This window comes from Streptopelia decaocto, assembly GCF_964273445.1.
Source record: "Streptopelia decaocto genome assembly, chromosome: 15".
Lineage (NCBI taxonomy): Eukaryota > Metazoa > Chordata > Aves > Columbiformes > Columbidae > Streptopelia > Streptopelia decaocto.
The window spans coordinates 1,476,178-1,501,317 of record NC_138670.1 but is presented as its reverse complement, the minus strand read 5'-3'; the positions used below and the strand labels follow the sequence as shown (position 1 = coordinate 1,501,317).

At 40.3% G+C, this 25,140-nt stretch overlaps 1 protein-coding gene across 4 annotated transcripts in view; it reads left to right on the top strand.

Moving 5' to 3' along the window:
- The window catches only part of SFSWAP (splicing factor SWAP), a 30,051-nt gene that overhangs the window by 3,111 nt on the left and 1,800 nt on the right, over positions 1–25,140 (top strand). For all 4 annotated transcript variants that reach the window (XM_082066067.1, XM_082066069.1, XM_082066068.1 and 1 more), the window contains 15 exons: positions 436–573; positions 1,959–2,044; positions 2,898–3,123; positions 3,604–3,719; positions 4,597–4,732; positions 5,327–5,564; positions 5,901–6,032; positions 6,375–6,468; positions 8,732–8,906; positions 10,929–11,162; positions 12,547–12,734; positions 20,139–20,404; positions 22,383–22,508; positions 24,278–24,448; positions 24,609–24,681. In XM_082066067.1, coding sequence (XP_081922193.1) covers positions 436–573; positions 1,959–2,044; positions 2,898–3,123; positions 3,604–3,719; positions 4,597–4,732; positions 5,327–5,564; positions 5,901–6,032; positions 6,375–6,468; positions 8,732–8,906; positions 10,929–11,162; positions 12,547–12,734; positions 20,139–20,404; positions 22,383–22,508; positions 24,278–24,448; positions 24,609–24,681 — 2,399 coding nt within the window. The remainder of the gene's footprint in view (positions 1–435; positions 574–1,958; positions 2,045–2,897; positions 3,124–3,603; positions 3,720–4,596; positions 4,733–5,326; positions 5,565–5,900; positions 6,033–6,374; positions 6,469–8,731; positions 8,907–10,928; positions 11,163–12,546; positions 12,735–20,138; positions 20,405–22,382; positions 22,509–24,277; positions 24,449–24,608; positions 24,682–25,140) is intronic.

Below are 25,140 nucleotides of genomic sequence, written 5' to 3'. Positions count from 1 at the left end.
TTATCTTGACAGTACCCAGTGGATTCGAAAAACGGGAGTCTTTGCGTATGTGAGAGGACCTCGGGATAGTTTAAATATAGAGCCACACAGAAATTGCCCAGATTCTGAGGGCAGACTGGGATTTCAGACCCAAAACCCCCAAAATAAACACATTCTGCTTTTGTAGTGTTGTATAAATGCGATTTTATGCTCTGGTATGCCTAATTACATTAGAGTGTTTTAATCCACAGCCTTTATCTCTTCGGGAAGAAATAAATGGTCAGCATATGTACATGCTGTGTTTTTCTATTCAGTTTTTAATGACAGCTAAAATGACTAGGTGAAAACTTCTCATTTAAAACCTAAAGTAAGAAATACTACTTTTCTTTTCTTTTTTTTTTAACAAATTAGCTTTTAAATATGTTCTAATGATTGGTAATTGCATTTTTGTTCAAGAGGAGGAATATAAAAGACTGAGTGAAGCTCTGGCAGAGGATGGTACCTATAACGCAGTGGGGTTCCGTTATGGCAGTGATTATTATGACCCTTCAGAACCCACTGAGGAGGAGGAGCATCAACCTGCGAAACAAAGAGGTGAGGAGTAAAAATAGCAAGGGTGCATTGAGAGGAAGAGCACAGCACCTCTGTTGAAGGTTGGAACTGTGTGTTTTATTAAAATGCAAGTGAAAGAAGTCTCAAAGCATTTCAGCAAAGTCTCTATGGAACTGTGTTACGGAGTTTTTGCAAACTTCTCTCTTGATGTGCTTAGATGTTTTCCTGCTGCGGCACAGTCGATACTGCAGTAGACAGCATAGGAAGTTTAATTCTGCTGTCTTGCAAATTCTTGTTCAGAAAAAAACTAGTAATTCATCACATGGCTGGCTGTTAACACTGTGTTTCTGGTCAATAAGGAAAAGATCACACACATAAAAAATAGATGTTCTTGTTAATTACTGTTCTAAGTTTAGATTTTTGTCATGTTACTAGCTATAAACGAGTCTGTCTTCAACATAGTGCACCCCTCTCTGTGGTCTTAAAAAATGCAGAATTCAGGTTCTCGCGTTCCCATCTTTAATTACTATAACTTTGCATTTTTAGTATGAAGTCTCAAGCTCTCAGGTGTTGTGTCAGGGCAGTGTCCGTGCCGCTTGCATTCTACCAGGGGTTCCTGGGTTCCTCCTGTACTCTTGAGTACTGACACTGAATTGCATTGTCTTTCCTGGGGTTTATTTTGTTTGATTTATTTCCACTTGTCTGGTAGGTTCTATAATCAATAACCAAATAGTTTCTAAGTTCTCTTTACATATGGTTTGTAATGTTTCTTGTCACAGGGGTGTTTTTCATGTTGTGTGGATCTGTGTATATGTAGGAATAAGCCTACTTAAAAAGTGGGGGTGATAGAGAAGAACACGTTTGCAGTTTGGCTCCCACACCTATTTCTGCTGCATAGCGATTAAAAAGGTGAATGTCCCCTCTCTGTTGGTCACTAAAAATGGAATCTGATGAACCTGATAGGGTGTCTGTATTGTAAGGAGACTTTGTTATGTCCTCTTAAAAGTCAATGAGGTTGGTCAAGCACGACTTCCCCTTGGTGAAGCCGTGTTGACTGCCCCTAATGACCCTCTTATCCCTGATATGCCTTGGTGCCATCTCAAGGCATATGTCATGTGTGATGAGGCTGTTCTGTGTGTGTCCAGAGCTCCCGCAGTCAGGTTTTCACGCAGTTTGGGCTCTCTGATTTGTTTGGATGAAACTGGGATACGTTTTTCTTAAAGCTAGTAGAGTAGATAATACTGATAGTATATAAATACAGTATATAATACTGTATTTAAATGTCTTCAGTGCAAATGCTGGCTATAGATTCATTTGAGCAATTCCTTGATTGCACATGCTTTTCATATACTTTAATATTTTTTGTTAACATTTGGGTACTTTGATGTGTTTTGTGCTATAGTATTTTATTCTGTTGTTTCCTGTAGAAGCAGCTCAGACAGAAAATGTAGAAGAAAATGAAGAACCTTTTGTGGCCCCTCCGGGACTGAATGTACCTTCTGATGTGGAGCTGGTATGTGTGGACATTTAACTCAACCTACATTTCTGTCAATTTTCAAGGAGTTTATGGTGCTTTATTGATTTTTTTTTTTCCCTAAGTCTAGTGTGGTATTTTAAATGATTCTAAAATAGTAGCTTAATTTCAAATGTTCTTTCTTGAATTCTTGAGTTCTGTCAAGTCTCTTGAATCTTTTTCTCATTGAAATTACTCCAGTTCTTATGCTAAGTGTATTTAATATCACTTGTGATATAATTTCAGATGATGTAGAAAAAAGGCAGTTGTTTTTGGAATGGAGACTTACTGAGATGTCAAGGTTGACATTCCAAATGTGAAGGACCATTAAGCCAAAAGGTTGCTTCTGTTCAGGAGTTTTTTCTGAATTCTTTCTGAGTCCCGATGTGAAGGGGTCAGGAAATGATCAGATGTCGGCTGTTTTTAAGACTGGCCTGGGAGAAAAGCAGTGGTTCATTTCTAGCAAACTGAAATAATTTGGAAGTCTTGGCATACAGAAGTGCTTTCCTTCCTGTGATGTCACCAGAATTTACCATATAATGAGCCGTAAACTTAATTGCAACTTGTCTGTTGTTCCTGAAGGGATCTGAACAGTGCAGTGGCAAAAATATTTATGCTGATAGGAGAGGATTTGCAAAAGGAAATGAATGCGCAGCTGGGGAGGTTTGGGACTGGTTTGATTTTTCAGTGCTGATATGCTTCCACTAGTTGAAAGTGATTATGAAGCGGAGTTGTTAGAGAAAGCAGAGCAGAGGGGCAGGGAACTGCTGCTCTTCTGCATTCCCTCTGGGGCTGTAACACACTTCACAGGCTGCTTAGGAAAATACAAATATATGTTATTTTACTCCCACAGCCACCAACAGCAAAAATGCACGCGATTATAGAGCGAACTGCCAACTTTGTCTGCAAGCAGGGAGCACAGTTTGAGATCATGCTAAAAGCCAAGCAAGCACGCAACTCCCAGTTTGACTTCTTGCGATTTGATCACTACCTCAATCCCTACTACAAATTCATTCAGAAGGCCATGAAAGAGGGACGGTACGCTGCTCCTTCTGAAAATAAAGCGGACGAGAAAAAACGTGAGTTGTTGCTTGTCAAGTGGATGATTTCAGGATGTGAATCATTAAAACACCCACTGATTTGTTTTTGGTAAAACAGCCACATCTTTTTGTTGTGTTGCAATGGCAATACTCTTATCCTACAACTGAGATTGATGTGATGATTCAGAATTTTGGTTAAGTTGGGGAAGATTCTTGAAAGAAAATATTGTTTTGAGAAACTGTCAGGTACAAGAGCTGCTATGATCTTGGAGTTTTTGGAAACACTTGAATGGCTCCAATGGGAAGCTGCTCTGAGCACATAGGTTTTAGTTTTATTGCTGGCTAGCAATATCTTGTGTCTTTGTTTTTGTGAATAAGCATTTAAAACAGTATTTATTAAATTATTAAACTATTAAAACAGTAGATTCCTAAGAACATGTGCTTGTCCTGTACTGTCTCTCTCTCCTAATACAAATGCATAGCAAACCCAAATAAAATTCAGACACTGCTTTTGTTTAGACTCGAGAGTCAAATCTGAGGAAGAAGAGGATGATGACGATGATGATGATGGAAATTATCTGCATCCGAGTCTCTTTGCATCTAAAAAATGCAGTAGGCTTGAAGAGCTCATGAAGGTACTTACTTATCTTACTGAAATTGCTTTCTACCTTGTAAAACAACTGATTCCTGGACACAAAAATTATAATATGCAGGTGTTACCATCTTTTGTTGACAAAGATGATTTTTTTCCTGGTTTCTGTCTTAGTAATTTTAATCTGCTTTGGTAAATTTTCAAGTCAACTTTCCTCTAGTACATAAATTGTTATTTTTCCATTTGTAAGGAATTATATTTCTATTTTTGATGCCCTCTGGTATTGAGGGCATCACTCAAGGATTTATCCCACAGAACCTGTATTGAAGCTGAAAAGATTAAGATATTTAATGCCTTCTGTATATAAGCTGAGAGGGAATGTTTTCTTTTTAGATTTTATCTGCTAAAGTGTTGACATGAAGTTATAGTTTCAGCAAATAATATTTCAGCGGAATTAATACTACTCATGAAGTGTAAATTTGATTGGATGTGGGAGCTATTTTTATTTTCTGAGTTTGATCGGTGATGTGATAAAGAGAATGACAGATGCTGGTACGCGTTTGAGGCTCTCAGAGAAATGCTGCTGTCACTGTCTGATATTTAGTCAGGTTCTTTGTCTTATTCCAGCCTTGACAATAAATGACTAAGAGCAATAACCACCTTCTTGAAATATGTATCATGGATTTCTGTTTACATTAAAGTATTTTTGTTTAGTTTTGTTTTTTTTTTTCCTACAAATTTTCAGAAAATAAGTGGATTCTGATGTGAGAGCTACAACAGTAACTTCAGTGTTGGTACAATATTACTGATATGTATTAACTTAGATAGATTTGCTTTCCAAATTGGATTGATGCTAACGTGCTTTAAATATGTACTTCAAATTTTAATCTTTTTTTTTTCTATTCTCGAAACGTTTTCAGCCTCTGAAGGTGGTAGACCCCGATCATCCCCTCGCAGCGCTGGTGCGCAAAGCGCAGTCAGATAATAGCTCGTCCACCCCCCAGTCAACAGACGGGGCAGCTGTGCAGACATCCCAGGCAGAATATTCCTCTGATTGTAAGTGCTTGTGATGGGGCAGCTGGTGTGTCTGCAGGGATTGTGTGGGGATGCTGGCGGGAAGAAAATAACACTCGCTTCATACTGATCACTCGTAACTGATACTTATTCTTTTTCGATGTCCTGAATCCTTGAAGGTGCATTTTTCCCTAGTATCTGTTGAACCATTAGCTGCGTAGGAAAACCAGCGCTGGGTGGAGGGTGGGCAGGCGGAGGGCAGGTCTTGGTCTGTGCAATGGTGAGCACTGGGCCCTTCGTGCTTTCTGATAATTTCTATCAGTTTCTACTAATGAAACCTAATGAATGCCTCCACTGCTGAATGTCAAACTGTCCTATAAAGTAATGTGCTGTAAGGTCCCTTCTGATTCTGTCTCTTAATTCACATATTTCTTATTTATTCAAAGTGTGTTAGTAAGAGCATTTTTTTCTTTCCTTTGTTTTTTTTTTTTTTTACACAAGAAATTAGATACCATTTCTTAAGGTGTGGTGTGAGTCTGGGTTCTCAATGTGTTTGTACTGCTGCAATAATTGGTGTTTCTTATTGTGTGTTTTTTTGCTAATTAGAAAATTGTTCTTACATTTCTCTTTTCATAGCAACTGTGGCAGCCATGTATTATAGTTACTATATGCTGCCCGATGGAACCTATTGCCTCGCGCCTCCACCTCCAGGAATAGACGTTGCCACGTACTACAGCGCGTTGCCCGCAGGGGTGACGGTATCGAGCGCTCCGGGGGTGGCGACCGTCCCCCCGCCCCCCGGCACGACCCCCCCGCCTCCCCCTGACGCCAGTGACAGCAGCACCGGCCTGACTCCTACCACAACCTCCACAAGGTACCGCTCACACATTGGCTTGTTGGCTTGAAGGGGTCTCGTTCCTGCACTTCAATATGAAATATTTAGTAAGGGGTTTATTATTGGGGATTCATCAGGAGCGTCTGCCAGGGTTTATACAATGTGGCTTTGATGGCCTCCACTTTGGTCTTTGATATTGTACATGGTTATTATTACTCAGCTACTATGAAGTTTTTGCGTGATGAAAAATAAAGTTATTTTAACTGCGTAATGAACCCAGAGGGCAAAGCTCTATGTGATGTTTTTTGTTAAAACAGGACTCTGAAAGATACTTATGTTCTATTTATAAAAATGTTGTACTTTTGATGTTTTCAGCACAATTACTCCGGTGGTTGCCATTATACCCCCACCCCCAGATATCCAGCCTGTCATTGATAAGCTTGCTGAGTATGTTGCTAGGAATGGGATAAAATTTGAAACCAGCGTTCGTGCCAAGAATGATCTCAGGTAAGAGGAGATGTTATTTTAACTTCTGTTTTACAAGTTGAAGTTTTCTTTTTTAAACATATTAGCGGGACATATCTCAAGAAGAGATGTACTAGCATTTTTTTAATTGGAATTCAGGGTCCTAGTTAAAGGTAGTGCCAGAGCGTTATTGTCCAAATCCTCACAACAACCAGGCTAACAAAACATGTTCTGAATGTATATCCTCTGGAAGGTTAGACGTAAGCTACAGTGCTTCCAAACATGAAATAGTGTTCCATCTGCTAGAGAAATTCAGATGGCAAAGCATTGTTGGCATTTACTGTGTTCATGTGCATTTTCATATATTGAGTTTTCTTTTAACAGATTTGAGTTCCTGCAACCGTGGCACCAGTATAATGCTTATTATGAATTTAAAAAACAGTTCTTCCTTCAAAAAGAGAGCAATGACAACTGTCAGGTATGTGTGTTGTTGTATATACTTATATTAAAAATGCAGTGTGAAAAGAGGACTTGCTTATGTGTTGTGTTACCATCAGATGTTTTAAAATAGAGCTCTGATTTATGCAGAAGCTGTTCAACAAAGGATATGAATGCTTGTTTTTGTTGATTTGCAATGTTGTGTAGCATTTATGGAAGGATATGTGAGGTGGTGTGATATTTAGTTCTTGCTTTTTAGTATAAGCAGACACTCAGTGCAGTTGTAATATAAAATAGCAACCTGAGAATCCTTTGGTTTTCTATACAAGGGCATATATGCTTTGTGGAGGTTTAGAGCTGTGTAGGATTGGGATTGGTGTTGTCAGAAAGGGTAGATGTAGCTTCTCGTATGCCTCATGGGTCTTTGTAGAACAGTAACACAGTAACTAAACTACTTTCCTGACCTGCTTTTTACTGCGGGAGGTTTTGTTAAAGGAGAGTCCTGTTGTAAGTGACTGAAACAATATTGGAGCTTCACAGTCTCCCATCAGATTCCTACTTGCTTTACTTCTTCTAGTCCATGTTATTAGAAGATGATACTGACTTGTATCCTTGTTTTTAACTGTTCTTGTGTGAGCTGATCTCATTAGATTGTTCTCTTACTGAAAAGAAAATTGCAAATAGTATCAGAAATACATGATCTGATGTTAACTTTTCATGGGAAAGAGCTATTTTTTTTTTAGGCCCTATGTCATTTGTCATCTCAAGGCTTAGATTGGGGAGCCTTAAACTGAAGAAGGTAGGCCTGTGGGTAAACTCCTCAAAATCGCTTCGTGGAAAATGAAGAAATTCAATACTAGTTGCTCATTGAAAAACTTGTGTCTAATATTTTGTTTCAATAGTGAAAATTTTATTGAAAACAGTATTTGTAAAGATAAGCTGTGGAAATATGATCTTATTCAGTTGATAAATTGTCCTGTACCACAATGCTGACTGTTATTCTAGAATATCTTAATTGCAGATTTGAATTCATAATACTTACATAATTAATAAGGCCTTGTTAACATTTATTTTGGGGGGAAGTTGCACACTAAGCAAAGTGTAATAATAAGGGATTCATTTTAAGCGTTAGAATGAGTTGCAGTTAACAAGCAAGCAGAAACTGGTTTGAGTCCCTTGAGCTCATGTATAGCAATACATATTTTCCTACTGCATGGTTCTGTAGGTAATACCATTCTCTTTCATTTTTTAGAATAATGACTTCAATATTATCTTTATGCTTTAGTAATGTACATACAGGCAACTAATGCAATTGATTGTTCTCCTTTTGGCCATTAAAGTTAATAAGAAATTTGTACTCCTGGCTTCAGCAAATACAGGGTGAAGTCCTTGATTTCCTTGTGTTTTTCTCTCTGAGGTTTTTCAGAAATTAGTTTTTTGCTCAGGGAATGGCTGCAGGCGGCAGTGAAAGGGTCTCTTCCATACCTGGTATTTCAACATCGAGAGTACTTAACAGCAGCCAGTGGAAAGTGGCCAAACTCTTTATTGAGAGAGGCTCATTTAAATGTTAAATTACTTAATGTCATCCTCTGCCTCACTATGTAAATATTTTTAATGTTTTACAATATCCATCTGAATTATTTTTTTCCACTGTGAGTTTAGAGGCTGTCTTGAATGATTCGGTCCTGTAATACTAGACCAGTAATTCTTTACTCATTTGAAAATCTCAGCACATCTGTACTGTATCAATTTAATGCCGCAAAAAGCATTGATAGACCCAATGTTCTTCGGCAGAATGTTGGAACAAATCAAACACCTTAACCTCTGTTGATCCCTGTAAAACTTAATTTTGTAAAGAAGGTATCATGCAATTGTACATTAGGAAAAAATGTCATAAGCTCTAATTCTGTCACTGTGAATTAACTTTAATGGATTTTGTCCTGGACCCTGGAGATCAAGACCTAAAAGAATAAATGCTTTTAGGGTCTAATTTTAAGAACATAATTTTTAAAACAGCTGCTGGCAAAAGCGTACCAGCTGAAGAATTTCTTTGCTGTAAAATAACAGCACATTCTTACTGTAGGTCTGTATTTTTGCAGCCTGTGGGGTTACGTGAAGCAGTTCATTGTTTGTAAGAAGCAGACTTTTGGTCAGGAATGCTTATTGATGTCAAATTAGCTGTTACACGCTTAGCTGATAATGTGATGTTTTTAAATGGCTGGGAAAATTGCAGCTCCACAGATACTACATTAATTCTTTAATGAACTACACAGTTAGTAAGTCTACACATTTCTTTTGAAAAGGGAGTATCCTCATCTGAAGATGTTCCAGCAGAAACTGCCGGGGATACATCCAGTGAGCCTCAGTTTACAGATGAACATGCACCCGAAGATGCGTCTGAGCCAAGTGCTAAGGGACTCCCAGGAACTAAAAAAGATGTTCCTCCTAAAGCCGTCAGTGATGGGAAACTGGTGAAAGGTATGTTAGCGCGATTGTTGGGTGTGAAAATATTTGTTGGCCTATATGTAAGGAAAAAAAAAAAAGCAGAGAGAGAGGCAGGGGGAGAGTAAGGAAATGGATTTCATGATGCAGAAAATATTTTCAATGGAAGCATCAGAAAAGGACTGAACTAGGTAATTCGATTTTTTCATATTTCTTACCAGACTATCAAGTACTTATGGTCTGACAGAATAAACTGTTTTGTGCAAAGTTGAAGGCTTTCAACAGTGACCCCAGTAGAATCTTATTTTTGTCGTTTTAAACTCGGCAGTTAGAAGCTCTGTGCAGGAAAGGAGTTGTTCCTCCAGAATAAAATCAGTGGTCTTGTTTGAGACCATACCTATGGAGGAAGTACCCCAGGCTTGTTACTTAGTTGCTCAGCCTGTTCACGTCTGTCATGCTGGAAAGACAGACCCTTGTCATGTGGCGTTGCAGTGGATGGGCACTGCCTTCCAGCCACTGCACTGCTGTTAGCGCTGGTGAGTCTGGGGTTTCTCTCTTGCGCTCCTCGCTGCTGTCTCTTCCCCCGGGGGCTGCAGGCCCCAGCTCTTGGCTGTGCTTGTCTGTCTGTCTGTCTGTCCATCCCTGCTGTGCGGTTTCTTCTCTGGGCAGTTTGAGCAGCTTCCCCGGGGAGGGAACAAAATTCCCTGTCTTCAGAGATGCCCTGTGAAGAGAATATAGTATACAGCAGAAAACTGTATCGTTGCCTGTTGTTATGTCATTAACAAATGGCAAACTGGAGCCCATGCTTTAATAATAATAAACTGCTCACATTTAGATGATGGAATGTAACCAGTGAGTCACTTTGTGACAAAATTATTCCTGTAAACTTATTTTCATTTCCTGTAATATGGTACAAATCCCACTTTCTTGTAACCTAAATAGAGTAGTTGGCTACAAGACAGACATAACATCCACACTAGATTTTTCTTCTGCCCGTGAGGGAGTAAAATCCCATTGAAATCTTATATATATGCAAAAGACATTCTGAGAAAGACAAATACTGCAGCAGACCATATGGAAGTAGGTTGCTTTGCCTGAGATGTCTGAGAAATTCCATTCTTTATTCTTAGAAGATGCATTTTGGCTAAATGGTTTAGAGATTAATTCTATATTTTTTTTCAGACTACGTTCCAAGGAAAATTCCATGAGGCAAAAAGACTAGTTTAGGCTCATAGTTAAGTATTGGCATGTTTAATATTTTTTTTGAGGATCCATTAATACAGCCTAGCTTGAAATGATGCACAATTTCCTTTTTGTGATGGTGTTCCATGGTTTTTAGAGGCATTCTCTGTCCTTGGCGTGTGCTGTGTGTGTTGTGCTGCCCTTCTGTTGGAGGAGCAGGGGCTGCCTGACAGGAATCGTTGACCACCAGTCTTGTTACTGCAAGACTAACTGAGACATTTGGGGAAAAGCACTTAGCTTCTGCAGTTCTATCTCCTGTAATGAAATGTTCTTAACTCCCCGAAGTAATTAATTTTCATATAGTTGGAAATAAGTCTTTAAATACTGTTCTGTGAGCCTGCCAAGTGCTATTGTTGTGCAAAGCATTGATTTAGTGTGAAGGAAACGTAAGGGACTGTATCATGCTGTAGTGTGTCAGATAGGAGCCTGAGCACAGAGCATTTCTATCTTAAGCCTGGAAGAGTAGATTGTTCATTTGGGAAAATAAGAAGTACTGAAACTAAAATTTATTTGGGACAGAATATGAAATTATTTCTCTCATCTCAGGAAATGTAATTCCTGAGATGGTTTAGAGTACTTTTCTTTTTCCCTGCTGCTGAAGTAGAAAAGACTTTGAGATAGATCTTGACAGGAAAATGAAATTCCCAACATTTACTTAACCTTCTTTTTTTAATTTTTTTTTGTGTTGTCCTTTTTCCCAAAAGAAAATTAGCATCATGTGGTGTAGTCTGCATCAGTAAAGGATAAAGTCAAGAAGTTCAACCTACTTTCTGCTGTAGTCTAATGATGTGTAAAATCTTACCCATTCATTCACAGCATCATTTGCTCCAATAAGCTTTGCAATCAAGGCCAAAGAAAATGACCTTCTTCCTTTGGAGAAAAACCGTGTCAAATTAGATGATGACAGTGATGAGGAGGAAGAAGAGGGCAAGGAGGGCCAAGAGAATGCTCACAGTGCTTCAAACCACACTCCAGCCGTGCCCGCGCCTGCTGCTGCTGCTGAGGAGAAGAAACCTCAGCTGACCCAGGAGGAGCTGGAAGCCAAACAAGGTATCCCGGGTGACACTGAACACAGAATGAACTGGCGTGTGAATAAGTGTGGCAGGTTAGGTATTGTGAGTCTTCACTCTGTCATGTTAACAGGTATCAGAATTCTTTCCCCACACTTTCCTGCTTGTTGTTAAGAATTCAATCTTCATTCTTTGCTCAGCTCAAATCTACTTGTGGCACACTGGAGCTGAGTACTTTGCCCTAATGCGTCACCTTTCTGAATTTTATTTTGTTTTTCCATTACAATCTCTGACTAAATCATTAAACTTTTAGTTTCTAGATTGCATTAACAGAGGCCAGAAAAAGGCATGGCCATTTCTCTTTTTCTTCAGAGAATAATGGAAATGCTTCAAGCCATTTTTCAGTTCTATAGCACTCTCCTATAGACCGCCATCACCTTGTTGATGTTTTGTTACTCTTCTAATGCAATGCTATTAGGTCTTTGTGTGGTTTTTCCAGTGCCCGTGTTTAGGTATGTAAGGCCAGAAGGGTCTGCTGTGGGAATTTGAATAAAATGATCTTTTCAGGGGATCGCATTTCCTCCATTCCTCCCCCAGGCTATTTCACAGCAGAGATTGTTTAATAAAGCGGAGATGCTGTCAGTATTTACCAGCTTAAAAACTTACAACTATGAGTATGCCACAGTCATTTAATTTCTCATTTTCAGAATGTTTTTTTCACTCCTAAGTAGCAGTTCTTCTCTAAACTTCAGTAGCACAAAGTGTGCTTTGGTGATACATATCTAAAGCAAATAAGAAATATTTGGTATGATAAAAAAAATGAAGTGCAAAATACATTTGGATAAAGCTGTGTGTTGGAAGAACTGCAGTTGAACAAAAAACCCAGTCACCTGGAACATGCACAGAATACAGAGGTGGAAGTGGAAGGTGAAAAGGGTTAGACAAAATATCCAATAGGTGCATAGTTAAATCAATGGGCTTATTCTCTTTCTGTGATCATGTAACAGTAACTGTTGGTTCTAACAGTGTTTAAGATAAAGATCAGACCTTCGGGAAGAGCAAATTGGAGAGTTTGCTTCATTGTAACAAGTAGAAGAAAAAGCTTCTGAGTTTACAGTGTTACTTCTTGAGATAGCTTTTGTAAATGGGAAAGGACAAGGAGTCTGAATTTTTGGGGTTGGATTTTCATGTCATTTATTTCACCTGTACTGCTCTTCATCAAGCAAATGATATCTCTATGAATTAAGATGTTTGGAAATGCATAATTTCAAGCTGATATGTCCTTATTATGTCTTGGAATGGATGTATTTGAAAGGGTTGAGAGTGGTTGGAGTGTGCGTGTGTTTGTGTTGGAGTGTTTGTTTGAAACCCAAGTTCCCCAAGACCGACTCACTCTAAACTTTGTGCTTTATTGTGTTTCTTAGCAAAACAGAAGCTGGAGGACAGATTAGCAGCTGCAGCAAGAGAGAAGCTTGCACAGGCTTCCAAAGAATCAAAAGAAAAGCAGCTACAAGCAGAGCGCAAAAGGAAAGCTGCACTGTTCTTACAGACTCTGAAAAACCCTTTGGCAGAGGCCGAAACAGAGAAAATTGAAGAGAATTTCAATAACGAGGTAAGCAGAAAGCAATGTCTCTTTACCATAAAGCTAGCAGAAAACTTACCTATAGAGTGTGGATCTGACAGTATGTTAGGAAGTTGACTGAAGAGACGGTTGAATTTTAAATGCTGTTAGTCTTTATCAGTTATCTTACATATGTCTCTCATCTGTCATTAAAGAACTGGTAGAGAAATATGATGCATAATTCAGAGGTCAGTTAGCCAGCTACAGAAAGGAAAATGAGCCTGCAGGTTTAACTCTGCACTAGCCTAAGCATCATTTTATCATAAGCACATCCCAGCTGGTGTGACCTGGTGCCTGCTTGCTGAAAGACGGAGGAGTCTGTGGTTCCGCACCTGTACGGACACCTCCAACAGGTCCAGACAATCTCTTTTCTTAGTGGAAGAAAATTGTCATAACCCATTTTCAACAAAGTCACCTGAGATTTATGTCTTCACTGCAATACCTGTAAACAGTTGTGTAGGAATGGGATTTGGTGTAGACTGTGTAGTTTCCTGCCATTTAATGTAAATCGGGCCAGAAGTTTATGCAGCTTGGGGTGTTGTTGCAGGATCCTTCACAAGCCAGACTGAAGTTCGGTGTTTGTCTGTATATGCTGCTGTCACACGTTTTGTGCATATTGCAAATACAAATATTGTTGGGAAGTAGAAGCTCAGTTTTCTAGTTTTGGAATTACACTGCTTCCAGGAAAGCCACTATATCACTCCTGGTTGCGCTGTTCAAGAAAATTTCATCTCTGGATACCGATGGAAAATTCCAGATATTGATTGTGACAGGCTGGTTACAAGAATGAATGACTGGTTTTCTATCTTTTTCTTTCTGATAGAAAGATTTCCAGTACCTAGCATGTCATTCATTGCCCAGTTCTTGATTTTTTTCCAAATAAATCATGAATGACACCTCCAAACACTTCCAACAGAACAGACGAGTGAAGGAGTCATACCTGCAGTGCAGGTAATCATAGCAGTGGAGAGCAGCAGCCATGTCAGTTGAATGCGGTCACGGCCCAGAAGAGACTGGGATTCTCGTTGCCACTGCTGACATATTTTCCCTGGGTGGCATGAGTGTTCAGTACCTTTTTCCAGTTATATATTGAAAACTGAATGCAGAGAGTCAGTGACAATGCAAAACTCCCCAGACTTGCAGTTCTGCTCCACTTCTCAAGGGGATTTGTCAAGGACATAGATATTTCTAAGCAAAGGTTCTTTTGATATTTTTCTTTAAGAGAGTGTCTGAAATAACCAGTAGCAGCTGACTCTTTTTCAGAAGAGCAGATGAATGTCCTCACTCACATCTGAACTTACTGAAGTTCTAAGCTGAATTTACTAAAAAGCAAGTGAACAAAACCTGCACCCTAATCCCACGTCTCAGTAAACTTAGTTGCTCCAAACTTGTCTTTCCTTCTCCCACACATGGGCAGTTTCTGGGTCAGCATCTCTTTCCCACACAGAAAAGGTCCAGTGAATTTAAGAATTTTAAAGCAACCAGTTTCACTGCTCCTTCCCGATAGAAATGTTTTGGAGATGCTTCCTTTATAAAGGGGTTTGTTTAGAGTTGAAAATGTGACCTTGCTTTTTAAAATCAAATCGACTGTTGGGAGTGTTGGTACTATGTTAATGAACAGTCTAAAATGCCATAATGTCTTCGGAAATAATATTCCTCCGAAGTGCAGTTGCTTACTTGACATGCTTAAATATGTTTATATAGATACACATCTTAAGATTGTAGCATGTAAGTTTATTTTGAAACATGAATGTTTTCAAGCTGCTGTCTTTCCATTGGCCATATTTGAACAAGCTGCCACGTACATTCATTCCAATGCGTAATATGCCTTTGGCTCTTCTTGCCTGGTTTGCCTGTACAGAAATTTTATTGGGAAGAGATGAGCGAAATCATTTTGTGGATTTGTTAACCTCTGTTGTGTATACACTGAGAATCCAGTAAGCTGCATTGTGATGTCTGAATCAGTTTATAAATAAATACATAGCACAAGGATTTTTTTAAAGCCCTTTCAGTCATGTTTGGGTTTTTTTTTTAAAAAGGCATATAAAAAAGTTTTAAGTCCACTGAAAATGTCACTTAATGTATTTCATCGCCATTTTGAGGGGAAGGAGCATCCAACGAGGAATCCAGGAAACAAAGATTAATATGCCGTGGTCATAGAGTTAGTGTAGTGGAATGATCTTGGTAGCTTAAAATGTGTCTCAAAGAACAGAGTAATGATAGAGATGTATAATAAAGCATGAAGTGGAGTTGAGAATGTCTGTAGATGGATGATTCCCATGAGATTGCCCCTGCCTAATAACTGTGTAAAAACTAGTAATGCTATTTATGTGTATACAGTGTACACTGGTGCTGAAAACCTGCTTATCACACTGGGTAGAAATGCATTAAATGGGCAAAGCTTTCTTGACCTCTGTCAGATTTTCCTGATATCTAGTATTTCTTGAAAGAAATGCTGGTGCTGAATATATATTATACCCTTGAACAGATTTATTCCACTAACTGCATGTAAAGGACAGTTGATACCACAGACCATAGTGCTTTTAAGCTTTTTTTGGCCTCAGCTGAATCTTAAAAATCATCAGATGTACTTTATCCATAGCTGAATTGTTTGTTTCATACAGTTTCCTGCTTTTCCTGAGAGTGAAATCAAGCACGAACAAAAGGCTGAGAAATGAGCTTGAGCAGTGAAGCAGCGCAGCTTTGCACGGGTGGCTCCTCAGCGTTCTCGCGTGCGTTACAACAGCACGGTTCTGCAGAGCCTTGCCTCAGACCAGGCCTTGGGAAGCGTGGCTTTAGCTCCCTCTGCAATACTGAGCAGCTTCCAGTAATGTTGGTGCAGCAACTTGGTATCATAGGCCTGTAACATTTCTAGGACCTTTTTGAGGGGTTAAAATGTTGTTTGTCTGCAGCTGTGCCAATTCCCTCACGCTGTCCATCAGAGCAGGGTTGTTCTGAGGTGCATCTGGGAACAAGAGGTTGAAAAGAGAAAGGAGAAGGATCTGCTGGGAGCTGCGGTTCTCTGTGCTGCCAAGGGGGCGGACAGGTTCTGGTCTGGCTGGTGAACACGCGTTTAATGCTCGTGTTAGCTGTGGCTGATCATGGTACCAGTTTAGAGGAGTCTTGCAGAGGGAAAATGTGAGCTGCCAAATCACTGCTTCCAGCAAAATGTTTTGGTAAATATAATTGTGTGGGTAAAGTCCCATCCCTGCTGTCCATGGCAAGGGAAGGCCTGCAGGCCTGCACTCTGGCAAAGGAGATGGTCGTAGGTGACCATTAAATCATTTAATTGATGTGTCCCAGAATCTGCTGGTGCTGGTAATACCTGACAGAAGGAGTGTTCGACGTCTTCAGAGAAGTTACTCGGTGTAGTGACAGGTCCTTGCAGGTGTAGTGCAGTCCGGTTTTCGTCTACAAGGCATAAACTAACTATAATTCTGTCTGATGGGTTTGTGATACAGATTATTCTGCTAATCTCCCTTATTTTATCCTATGTCAGGAATGTTTTGGGGGTGATAGTGCTTTGCTGTGCATGTAAAAGACAGTTGGTTTTACCCAAACTGTTACCTGTCTAAGCTGCAGTATCCAATTTAAAGGATAGAAATCCAGTCATAATGCTGCAAAACGAGACACACGTGATTTGAAAGGAACTCTGTTTTAATGGCTTGTCCCAAATGTCATCTGCTGTTGTGCCTCTGAATATAAAGATTCTATAACACAAAGCAAAACTTCACTTTTGGCCCTTTCATCTGTTTTGAAGCCCTGTTTGATGGTGGGTTTCTTTAGATGGCTTGTCCTTACACTTGTCCTGTACATAACCATTTTTTTTCTATGGAAAGTAGTCTGTTTACGAGAGAAATAGAAATGTGCCATGATTAAAAATAAGGCGCTATTCAAGTTTTGCCAAGGAGAACAGGGTTATCAACAACTGTGGGTGGTGTCTGTCTGTCACCCTCACTGCTGTAGCTGATCCTCTGCTCTGTAGCAGTGGGCTGTACATATTAGTGCACGCCTCTCTGCAATAATAATGGAACAGCATTTTATTTCCCTTTTTCAAAAGGACAAAAGAAGACATAAACCAGAATGTCATGCACTAATGTGACATTGGGAGGTGGATAGCTTGCTGGCATTTGCAACTTTTTGACCGCGAGAACCCTGCTGTCAAAAACTACGTGAGAGTTGTAGTTCCTCATGCTGTAGATTCTTCAATTATTATTTAATAGGGGGGGAAATGTAAATATCAGGAACTGCCATCTTAATTAAGATCGGTAAGAGAGCTAAGAATCTTTTGAGCCTTGATTTTTACTCTTCAGAGTGCTCAAGGTACAAAGGCGTATTGATCCGTACTTTTTCCAATTTGGATCTAAGATAGGATTCAAGTTACTACAAAATTCAGCTGTTCAGAACAGAATAAATATTAGCCAGTTGTAGGAGAGTTAGTAACGTTATTGCTAATGTTCTTTACCAGCTGACTTTGTTTGTACCAGGAACATGACCAGTGTTTTGTTCTGTTGCAATAAGCACCTTACGGTTCACTTCTAACGTTGGCTTTGTGTGTTGATAAAGTAGCAGAACCCCAGAATAACTCACGTGTGTTCTGGTCTTATGAATACTGCAAATATGCAAATGTCTTGTAATGACTCAAGTGCTCATTTGTGTTCTCGTAGAGCTGTCAGTTCTTCCTGATCCAGAGCTCGTTCCTAACGCATTCCTGCTCAGCGGGACTTGTTCAATCATCTTTGTTTTCCAAAAAGGTATCTCTGAAACATTTTTTATGCCAAGTGTTTACTGGAGGAAGCATTATTTTCATCCGCTTTGCTTCAGTCATGCAAATAACACACTGAAGAACAACCATGTCAGTGAAATTACCTGACACACAGCATTTAATAAGGGCCAAAAAAATGTGCTGTTACCCAAAATGGGCAAAGCATTGAGGTTCAGTGAATGTTATCTGAATGTCTGCAGAGTACCCTCACTCTCGGAAAACTGTGATCTCTCCCCCCTTGAGGGTGCGTGGTGAAGCTCCCCAGGTAACCCGTGTGCTGCTGTGCTTTGCAGAAGGGTGTTCACTGCTCTGCAGAGCCTGCTAGGAGAACAAAACGTTTCTGCCTTTTGGAAACATGTAACAACGTCCCAGTGTCCGTGTTTGCTTTGGGTTTGGGGTTGTTTTGTTTGTGTTTTTTTGCTGTTGTGTTTGGTTTGGTTTGTTTTTTTTTCTGCATTTGTGCCTCCAATTGAAGTTCCCATTACCTTGGATTGCCTGGGTCAGCTTTCCCTGGTAATAACACAAATGACCAACAGCTTCTTCTATTTGCCAGACATTGAGTTTATTTTTTTTCCAAAATATTTGGATTCAGCAGCATTATTTCTACACCTAGAAATTGTCTTTGTGGCCTGGCAACCTGCTGGCGCTAAGTTCTTCCACTGAGCTCCGAGTTCTGCTCTGATGGTGAATCTTGTCATTTTGCGGGTGGGTTTTTTCTTGCAGGCAACCAGGGAATGGGCCCGTCTGTTCACAGCCCATGGCGCCGTTGGGGCCTGACCGGGTTCGGCGTTTTGGTGGATACATAGGGGTGCTTAGTGTTGTGGGGTGCTTAGTTCTGATTGCTGAGAGAACCTCTGTGTGTATTAACTCATGTATGAAGTTCCTTTTTGGCCGTGGTACAATAGCTGTGGTTTATGCGGCCAAATGAACTTGGGCACTGAAAACATTTGTTTTTTTCTTCCTCTCTTTTTTTCCTCTCAACTCCACTTTGCCTACAGCTATTTCGTTTCAAGCTGTTAGAGGTGTCTACTTCAAGGCAAACTGGCCTGTTGCATATTCAGTAGTGTTCAAAGTGAAAACTAAGATACTGCAAAAAGAGATGAATAGCATTGTCAAGGAACACGAGTGGGCTGCGCTGGTCTCTTAGGAAATCCTTAGGGTTGGAGATGAGGTGTCTGCAATTACATGTGGGTTGTAAAGTTAGTGAAATTGGAAATGGGCCTCTGGTAAACCAGTCACTCAAATGATCGTGCTGTAAAATGTTTACAGTCCTTGAAGCAAACTACTTTAGTACTGCTTTAATGCTATTTTTGTAAATATTGTGATAGCGGTTATCAGTTCAAGCTCAGCAAAGTGTCCTGGGTCTCCTGAAGCAAAGCTGGGTTTCTGGTTGTTAAGATGCGCTCAGCTGCTGCCTTCACATATTCACAGGAGGAGAAGGATAAAGTAAAGGAAAAGATCACCTGTGTCTAATTTGGGTATTTCAGGTTTTAATGTATTACTTTTTATTCCAATCACGGTAACATCCCCGTATCAGACGCTGAAAGTGTCAGACCAGATGGAGCAGAAATTATGACAGAGAGAAAGTGATTTCCTCAGTTGCCTTGAAATGGCAGCTGGGGGAATGACAGGCTTGGAAATGAGGAGCATCTCTGTGGCACCTGACTTGGATTGTTCTAAACACAGTATTGAGCAGAATTCTCTCAGGTACAAGGTGATAATTTGAAAATTTCTTGGAGCGTGGTATGTTTCGCTTAACTGACTGCAGTCGGAATTACTCACTGAGCATGAATTGTACATGGACCTCTTCCGTCTTTGAGATTAATCACTTTTGTGATCTTCTTAACCCTTTACATTTATTTTGCAAAGTATAGGAATAATTTGTATCAGCACTAACTCATTTTGCTGGTTTTGAGGTTGTAATCTAAACAGCACAGTTGGGAGATGAAAGTGACACTGAAACTTGACTTTGAATGCCAGTAGTTCCTGATTGTGTTTCCAGGTTTATCCCTTTTAAGTCAAAGGGATAAATAGAGGAAAAGAGATCTGCTAGTACCTGATTTTTAAAAGCTAAAGATGGAAACTTCAGAACTATGTCCTAGTTCAGGTGACAGTCTGAGCGTGCGTATCCCGACTTGCATACGTGTCTGGGGGGAACTGCACAGGCCTCCAGTAGATCCTCCTGCCGCGTGGGTTCGAAGGCGTCAGCCTCAGGTGCGCACACTTTCTGCAATATTGATGCAGCACTGGGAGCTTTTAAAGCGTTCATGGGACTTTAGATTGTTATTGATTTTACAACTTCTTTCCTGAGATGGATGTATTTCTCACACAGTTTCGTGAGTCAAAAAATGTAAGGTGATTGTTAGTTACTATTTTCTTTGCTGTTGTTATCCAGCATTTCTCCAAAATCCTGTATTGTATATTGGCAAGACTATCGAGCAAGATATTTTAAGTGTCTTTGCCAGAATGTGCATGTATGTGGCATACACAGGAGTAGATGTAGCTCTCTGTTTAGGGTAAAGGACTAAAGATGCTTATCTGTTGTCTATACTTGTAGGACTTTCTCAAACTAAAAATTCACATGCAGCTTTGAAAACTGACCACTGTTCTCTGTGTGCCTTTGATTTCAGAGTGTCAACAGTATACCCTGTCCTGTGGCCGCAGTCAGAGCTCTGCCCACATTAGAAGTTAAACAAGCAGAAAGGCCTTCCAGCAAGGGCAGAGATCCTCCCAGGGATGAAGAGAAGGAAAAGAAAAGAAAAAAGCACAAGAAAAGATCTCGGTCAAGATCTCGATCACCGTTCAAGTATCATTCATCGTCTAAATCCAGATCTAGATCCCATTCAAAAGCAAAGCACTCACTTCCCACTGCCTATAGAACTGTCCGGCATTCAAGGTGGGTTCGGAAACCAAACATATTCTTTAGAGTTCTGTGTGGGCTAACGCTGAAAGCATTTTTGCACTTCTTCCATTATAGAAACATCTCGATACCCATTATGAAGCGTTATAGTCACCTTGAAGACAGTAAATAAGCATCATCAAATGTGGAAGGTTTTTGAAAATAGTTTCAATGAAATAATGAATCATTAATTTCTAATTACGTAGTGCAAAATTTGTATCAGCAAATGCTTTTTCACTCTGGTCTGTGAAACACTTGGCAATAATATGTAGGAATGTGATTATAGCAGGAAGAGAACTTGCTAATAAGTCTGTGTCTGTTGCTGTAGTAATGTAACCAGACAATATTAAGATAAGAAATAGAGGTAGAGAAGTGCCTGGTTGAACAGCAAAGCTCAGAAGGAAAACAGGCAGTTGGGTGGCGTGCGAAAAAATCTGCTGGATGAATGACAGGAGAGGAATGAGAGGAATCCAGGAAGGATGAAGGCAGAGCTGGTGAAGAAAGGAGACCTGAGAAGAATGTAGCCCAGTGCAGCTGACTCTGGTGTTAGTCACTAATGAGATTAAATTCACTATATTAATTATCCACCTATAAGATTATAGATATTGTAGTTATCTTGGTACTGTAAATTACATCTAAGACATTTGGGTCTACATGCCTTTAAAGTTTCCTGTCTGTAAAATGTGTCCCATGAAGTGCCCCGTCCCATGGGAGTTTGTGCTCAGCAGGAAGGGCTTGTTCTTGGGGTTGTGTTCTCAGGGTCACGCTGCACAACAGTCCCTAAGGAACTTGTAGTTCAAACAAACTGTGCATATCAATACTACCGCAGCTGTACATGTGTGTCATGCATGCAGAATCATACATTCCTTTATCTTTGTGGCCATGCCTGTGACATGTGCTTCCTGAGAAACACCTTCTAGCCCTTTACAGAGTCACAGAATGTCAGGGGTTGGAAGGGACCTGGAAAGCTCATCCAGTGCAATCCCCCCATGGAGCAGGAACACCCAGCTGAGGTTACACAGGAAGGTGTCCAGGCGGGTTGGAATGTCTGCACAGAAGGAGACTCCACAACCCCCCTGGGCAGCCTGGGCCAGGCTCTGCCACCCTCACCGGGAACAAGTTTCTTCTCATATTTAAGTGGAACTTCCTGTGTTCCAGTTTGAACCCACTGCCCCTTGTCCTACTGTTGGCTGTGAACTATTTGTAGAGGTTAACATGTTCATCTTGGATCAAGTGGATGGTGCTTAGAGAGTCTGTATCATGTGGATGTCGATGCTCAAATATACTGGAACATCTCTGTTTGGAGTAACTGCTTTACTTGAGTGTCTCAGTCTGATGTTGTATGTTTGAGATTTTGTTGCTTTATTTTATTCTGTTCAAAATGTGTATTCTAACCTACAAATCTCAATATAAAGTGACTATCGATGCCTTATTTTACCTCAAGAGTGAACAGAAAACAGCTGGAATTTTCCATTTCTCTGGTAATCACTGCTCCAGTTCCTGTTAATCAAATAATGTAGAATAACAAACAAGGTATTTTTCTTAATAAACTTTTGTAACTTTCTTAGAGAGTAGCTTATTAGGTTTGAAGTATCTGTACAGTGAAGATAAGTATTTTGGATTTGAAGTTATTTAAACTATTATATTTAAATTAACTGTGACAGCCAAAAGATGAGCTGTGCTTATTTCATAATTTTTCTTTAGAGTATATTGCATTCAGATGATAATGAATTGTGATCTCTAAATTGTCAAAATGACCCCTCAACACATGCCCTGAATTTAGGAACAGTCTTAAAGCCATAGGTTTTGGTGAGGTGGGATCAGCAGAACAGTGAAAAGCCATGGATAACCACATCCTAAACGGCCTGGATAGGTAGGACATTTGGTTTGCATTTGGTGACAGCACAGTTCCACTGAAACAAGGGTAATCAAATGAGTAACAAGAGGCAAACTTTTGGCTGCTGTTTGTGCCCAGGTCTCGCTCGAGGTCGCCCAGGAGGCGGGCGCACAGCCCCGAGAGGCGGCGCGACGAGCGGAGCGTCCCCACCGCTTATCGCATCAGTAACAGTCCTGGGAACAGCAGGAAGCGCCCGCGGTCCAAGTAAGTGCTCTCGGCCAGAGGTCGTACATTGCCTGAGGGGTCGTGCACTCCTGAGGCAGACGGACAAATACTCATGGAGAAAAACAACCTTGGAAGCCCTCACTCTTCTTCCCCCATTCTTGCATATATTTGAACACTAAACATACAAGCGCATGAGTGTTCAGATTTCCCTTGGACTTCCATATTTCCTTCTTGTTGGTCATTTCCTCCTGCTCAGCCTGTGTGAGGTGTGTGACCTCTGCACAGAGGCCGTGCAATGGTATGATGTTATTCCTGCTGGTGCTGCCTGATGTCTCAATGCACAAATCTGAGATTAAAACACCAAAAAAGATTACTGTAAAATATTCTTCTTGCATGATGAATGTTTATTGAGATGTTCAAGAGTTGCGTATGAAATATGTTCACAGCCTGATTACATTATAATGTTTTAAGAAACTGAGCAATTACAGTACATAATTAGCTAGTCACGGAATAAATGACTGTGTAGCTGATGTTTCCTGTATAGTCATGACAATGTTCGAGGCCAGCAGAGCTGTCATTCCTTCCATTGCTTCTGCCACTTAATGATGATTTATGCAAGAAAAATATAAGGAGGTTTTGCAATTTTAAATCTTGAATGTTAAATTCTATATAAAAATCAAATATCTAAGCCTCAGGGGTGTACAGTATTTATATGGGAATTAAATATGCTATAGCATAGCTGCTTTTAAAGTAGCAAGTTCCTAAGAAAATCAAAATAAGGAGCCAATGTTGTGGTACCTAAAAGATGGCTGAACGTTTTCCGGTGGTTTAAGATATTCTAGAAGCTTCAACACGGCTCTTGTGAATAGACTTGTAACTGCGCATGCTGGAGAGAAATGCTTCCGATGAGCTACTGCCTGACTCTAAGGCATTATCCCCGTAATCCTAATTACAGTAATATCAGTGCTGGTATGTAAATCATACATCCATAAATTCATAACCATGTATAAAGATGTTCATAGTTCCATCTCTAGTGTATTACTAATTGAATTATCTTTGAGCTTAATATTGTAATATATGAGGAGACTACCTCTGTTTTCCCCTTTTGTCAATAATGAGCACATCAGGTACCCGTAAGTCCTTTGTTCCAGCTCACATAGCGGCAAATATTTGTGTATCTATAATTTTCAAGTCATAAATAGTCTGCACTTAAAACATGTTGCTAGGTCTGGGTTCATTTGAGTGGCACACAGGAGCTGGTTTGTAATTCTGAGCCTGTGGTTTGTTGCATTATAGTTCAGCTCCGAAGGAAAGGGGGATCTTTCTTTTGAAAAGGAAACAACCGAAGCATGAATTTGCCTTGCAGATCTTTTGCATAGCTATGATTCCATGGTTTGTTCATGAGCCAGGAAAATTGTAAGGGATCTAAACTCTTACATTTCTCAGTACATTCTAAGTGCCTGATGTTGTTTGCGAAGGAAGTTCCCTCTAGCAAAGTGATTCTGCACGTCTCCAGTGGAAGACTCGTCTGTCAAACTGTCCAACGCTGGCCAGTAATTCCTGTGTACCCATGGAGCAGTGTCCCAGGGGAGACCCTCAGGGACTGGTAGTAGCCCAAAAAGAGCTTCTGAGGAAGTATTTTGCACAACCATAGAAGTGCAGTGGTGGGGTAAGACTAATTCTTGCTGAGGGCAGACGTATCCCATGGGAGAGGGTACGTGAGCTTTTAGAAGTGTGAAAAGTAACTTCAACTGAGCTACTGTAATATTGCTTTAAGTATCCTTCAATAAAATATTTTTCTCTTGCAGAAGTCCCCATGAAAAGAAGAAGAAGAGGCGGTCTAGGTCACGTACCAAGTCCAAAGCTCGGTCTCCGTCACCATCCACGTCACCGGGCAAACCATCCACACACAAAAATTCTGTACATTCAGCTAGTGTCTCTCCTGTGGAGAGCAGGGAATCCAGCCAGGAACGCTCCAGGTAACAGCACGTGTACCGAACGCTGCGGGGCTCATGGCTCCTGACTCTCGGTGTCTTTTGACCTGACTTGGATGGTGAGGAGCTCTGTGTGTGTGTAATGTGTGAAATGTGTTTTTAAAACATGTACAATAATTTTCTACTTCTTATTCAACTTTTCTAGGGGAGTTTCTCAGGAAAAAGATGGCCAAATCTCTTCAGCAATTGTGTCTTCAGTGCAGAGTAAAATCACTCAGGTAAGATTAAAAGAATCACATTATGTTGCCTGATTAAGTGTGCCCATCATGCCGCTTTCTTCTCTACCTACCCTGTACCATTCGGAGCTTCCCATACGCTGTGAGCTTTCCCCTTGCTGACCTGCCCCGGCTGCTCGGCCCGTTTCTCTGTGTTCCCTGGCTCTGGGCCTCCTCTCTGAGCGCCCATCTCACCATGTGCTGCTCTTAACACGTTTCATGAAAGAAAGGAGGAGAAATACCTTGGCAAAGGCTGAGTTTGTAGTTGGCAGTAGAGGAGAACTACGTCCTCTTGCAAACGGAAGTGTAGGCTTTGCATGGAGCAGTAGCTTCGACTCCCATGTCTTCCCCTTGTTACTGTTTATGTCTCTGATCTTCCACTGTTATGATTTCATTGATATATTCAAGTTTGCTGTGAATCATGGCATATTGAGTATGTGCCTCTATACGCTGTGCAGTAAT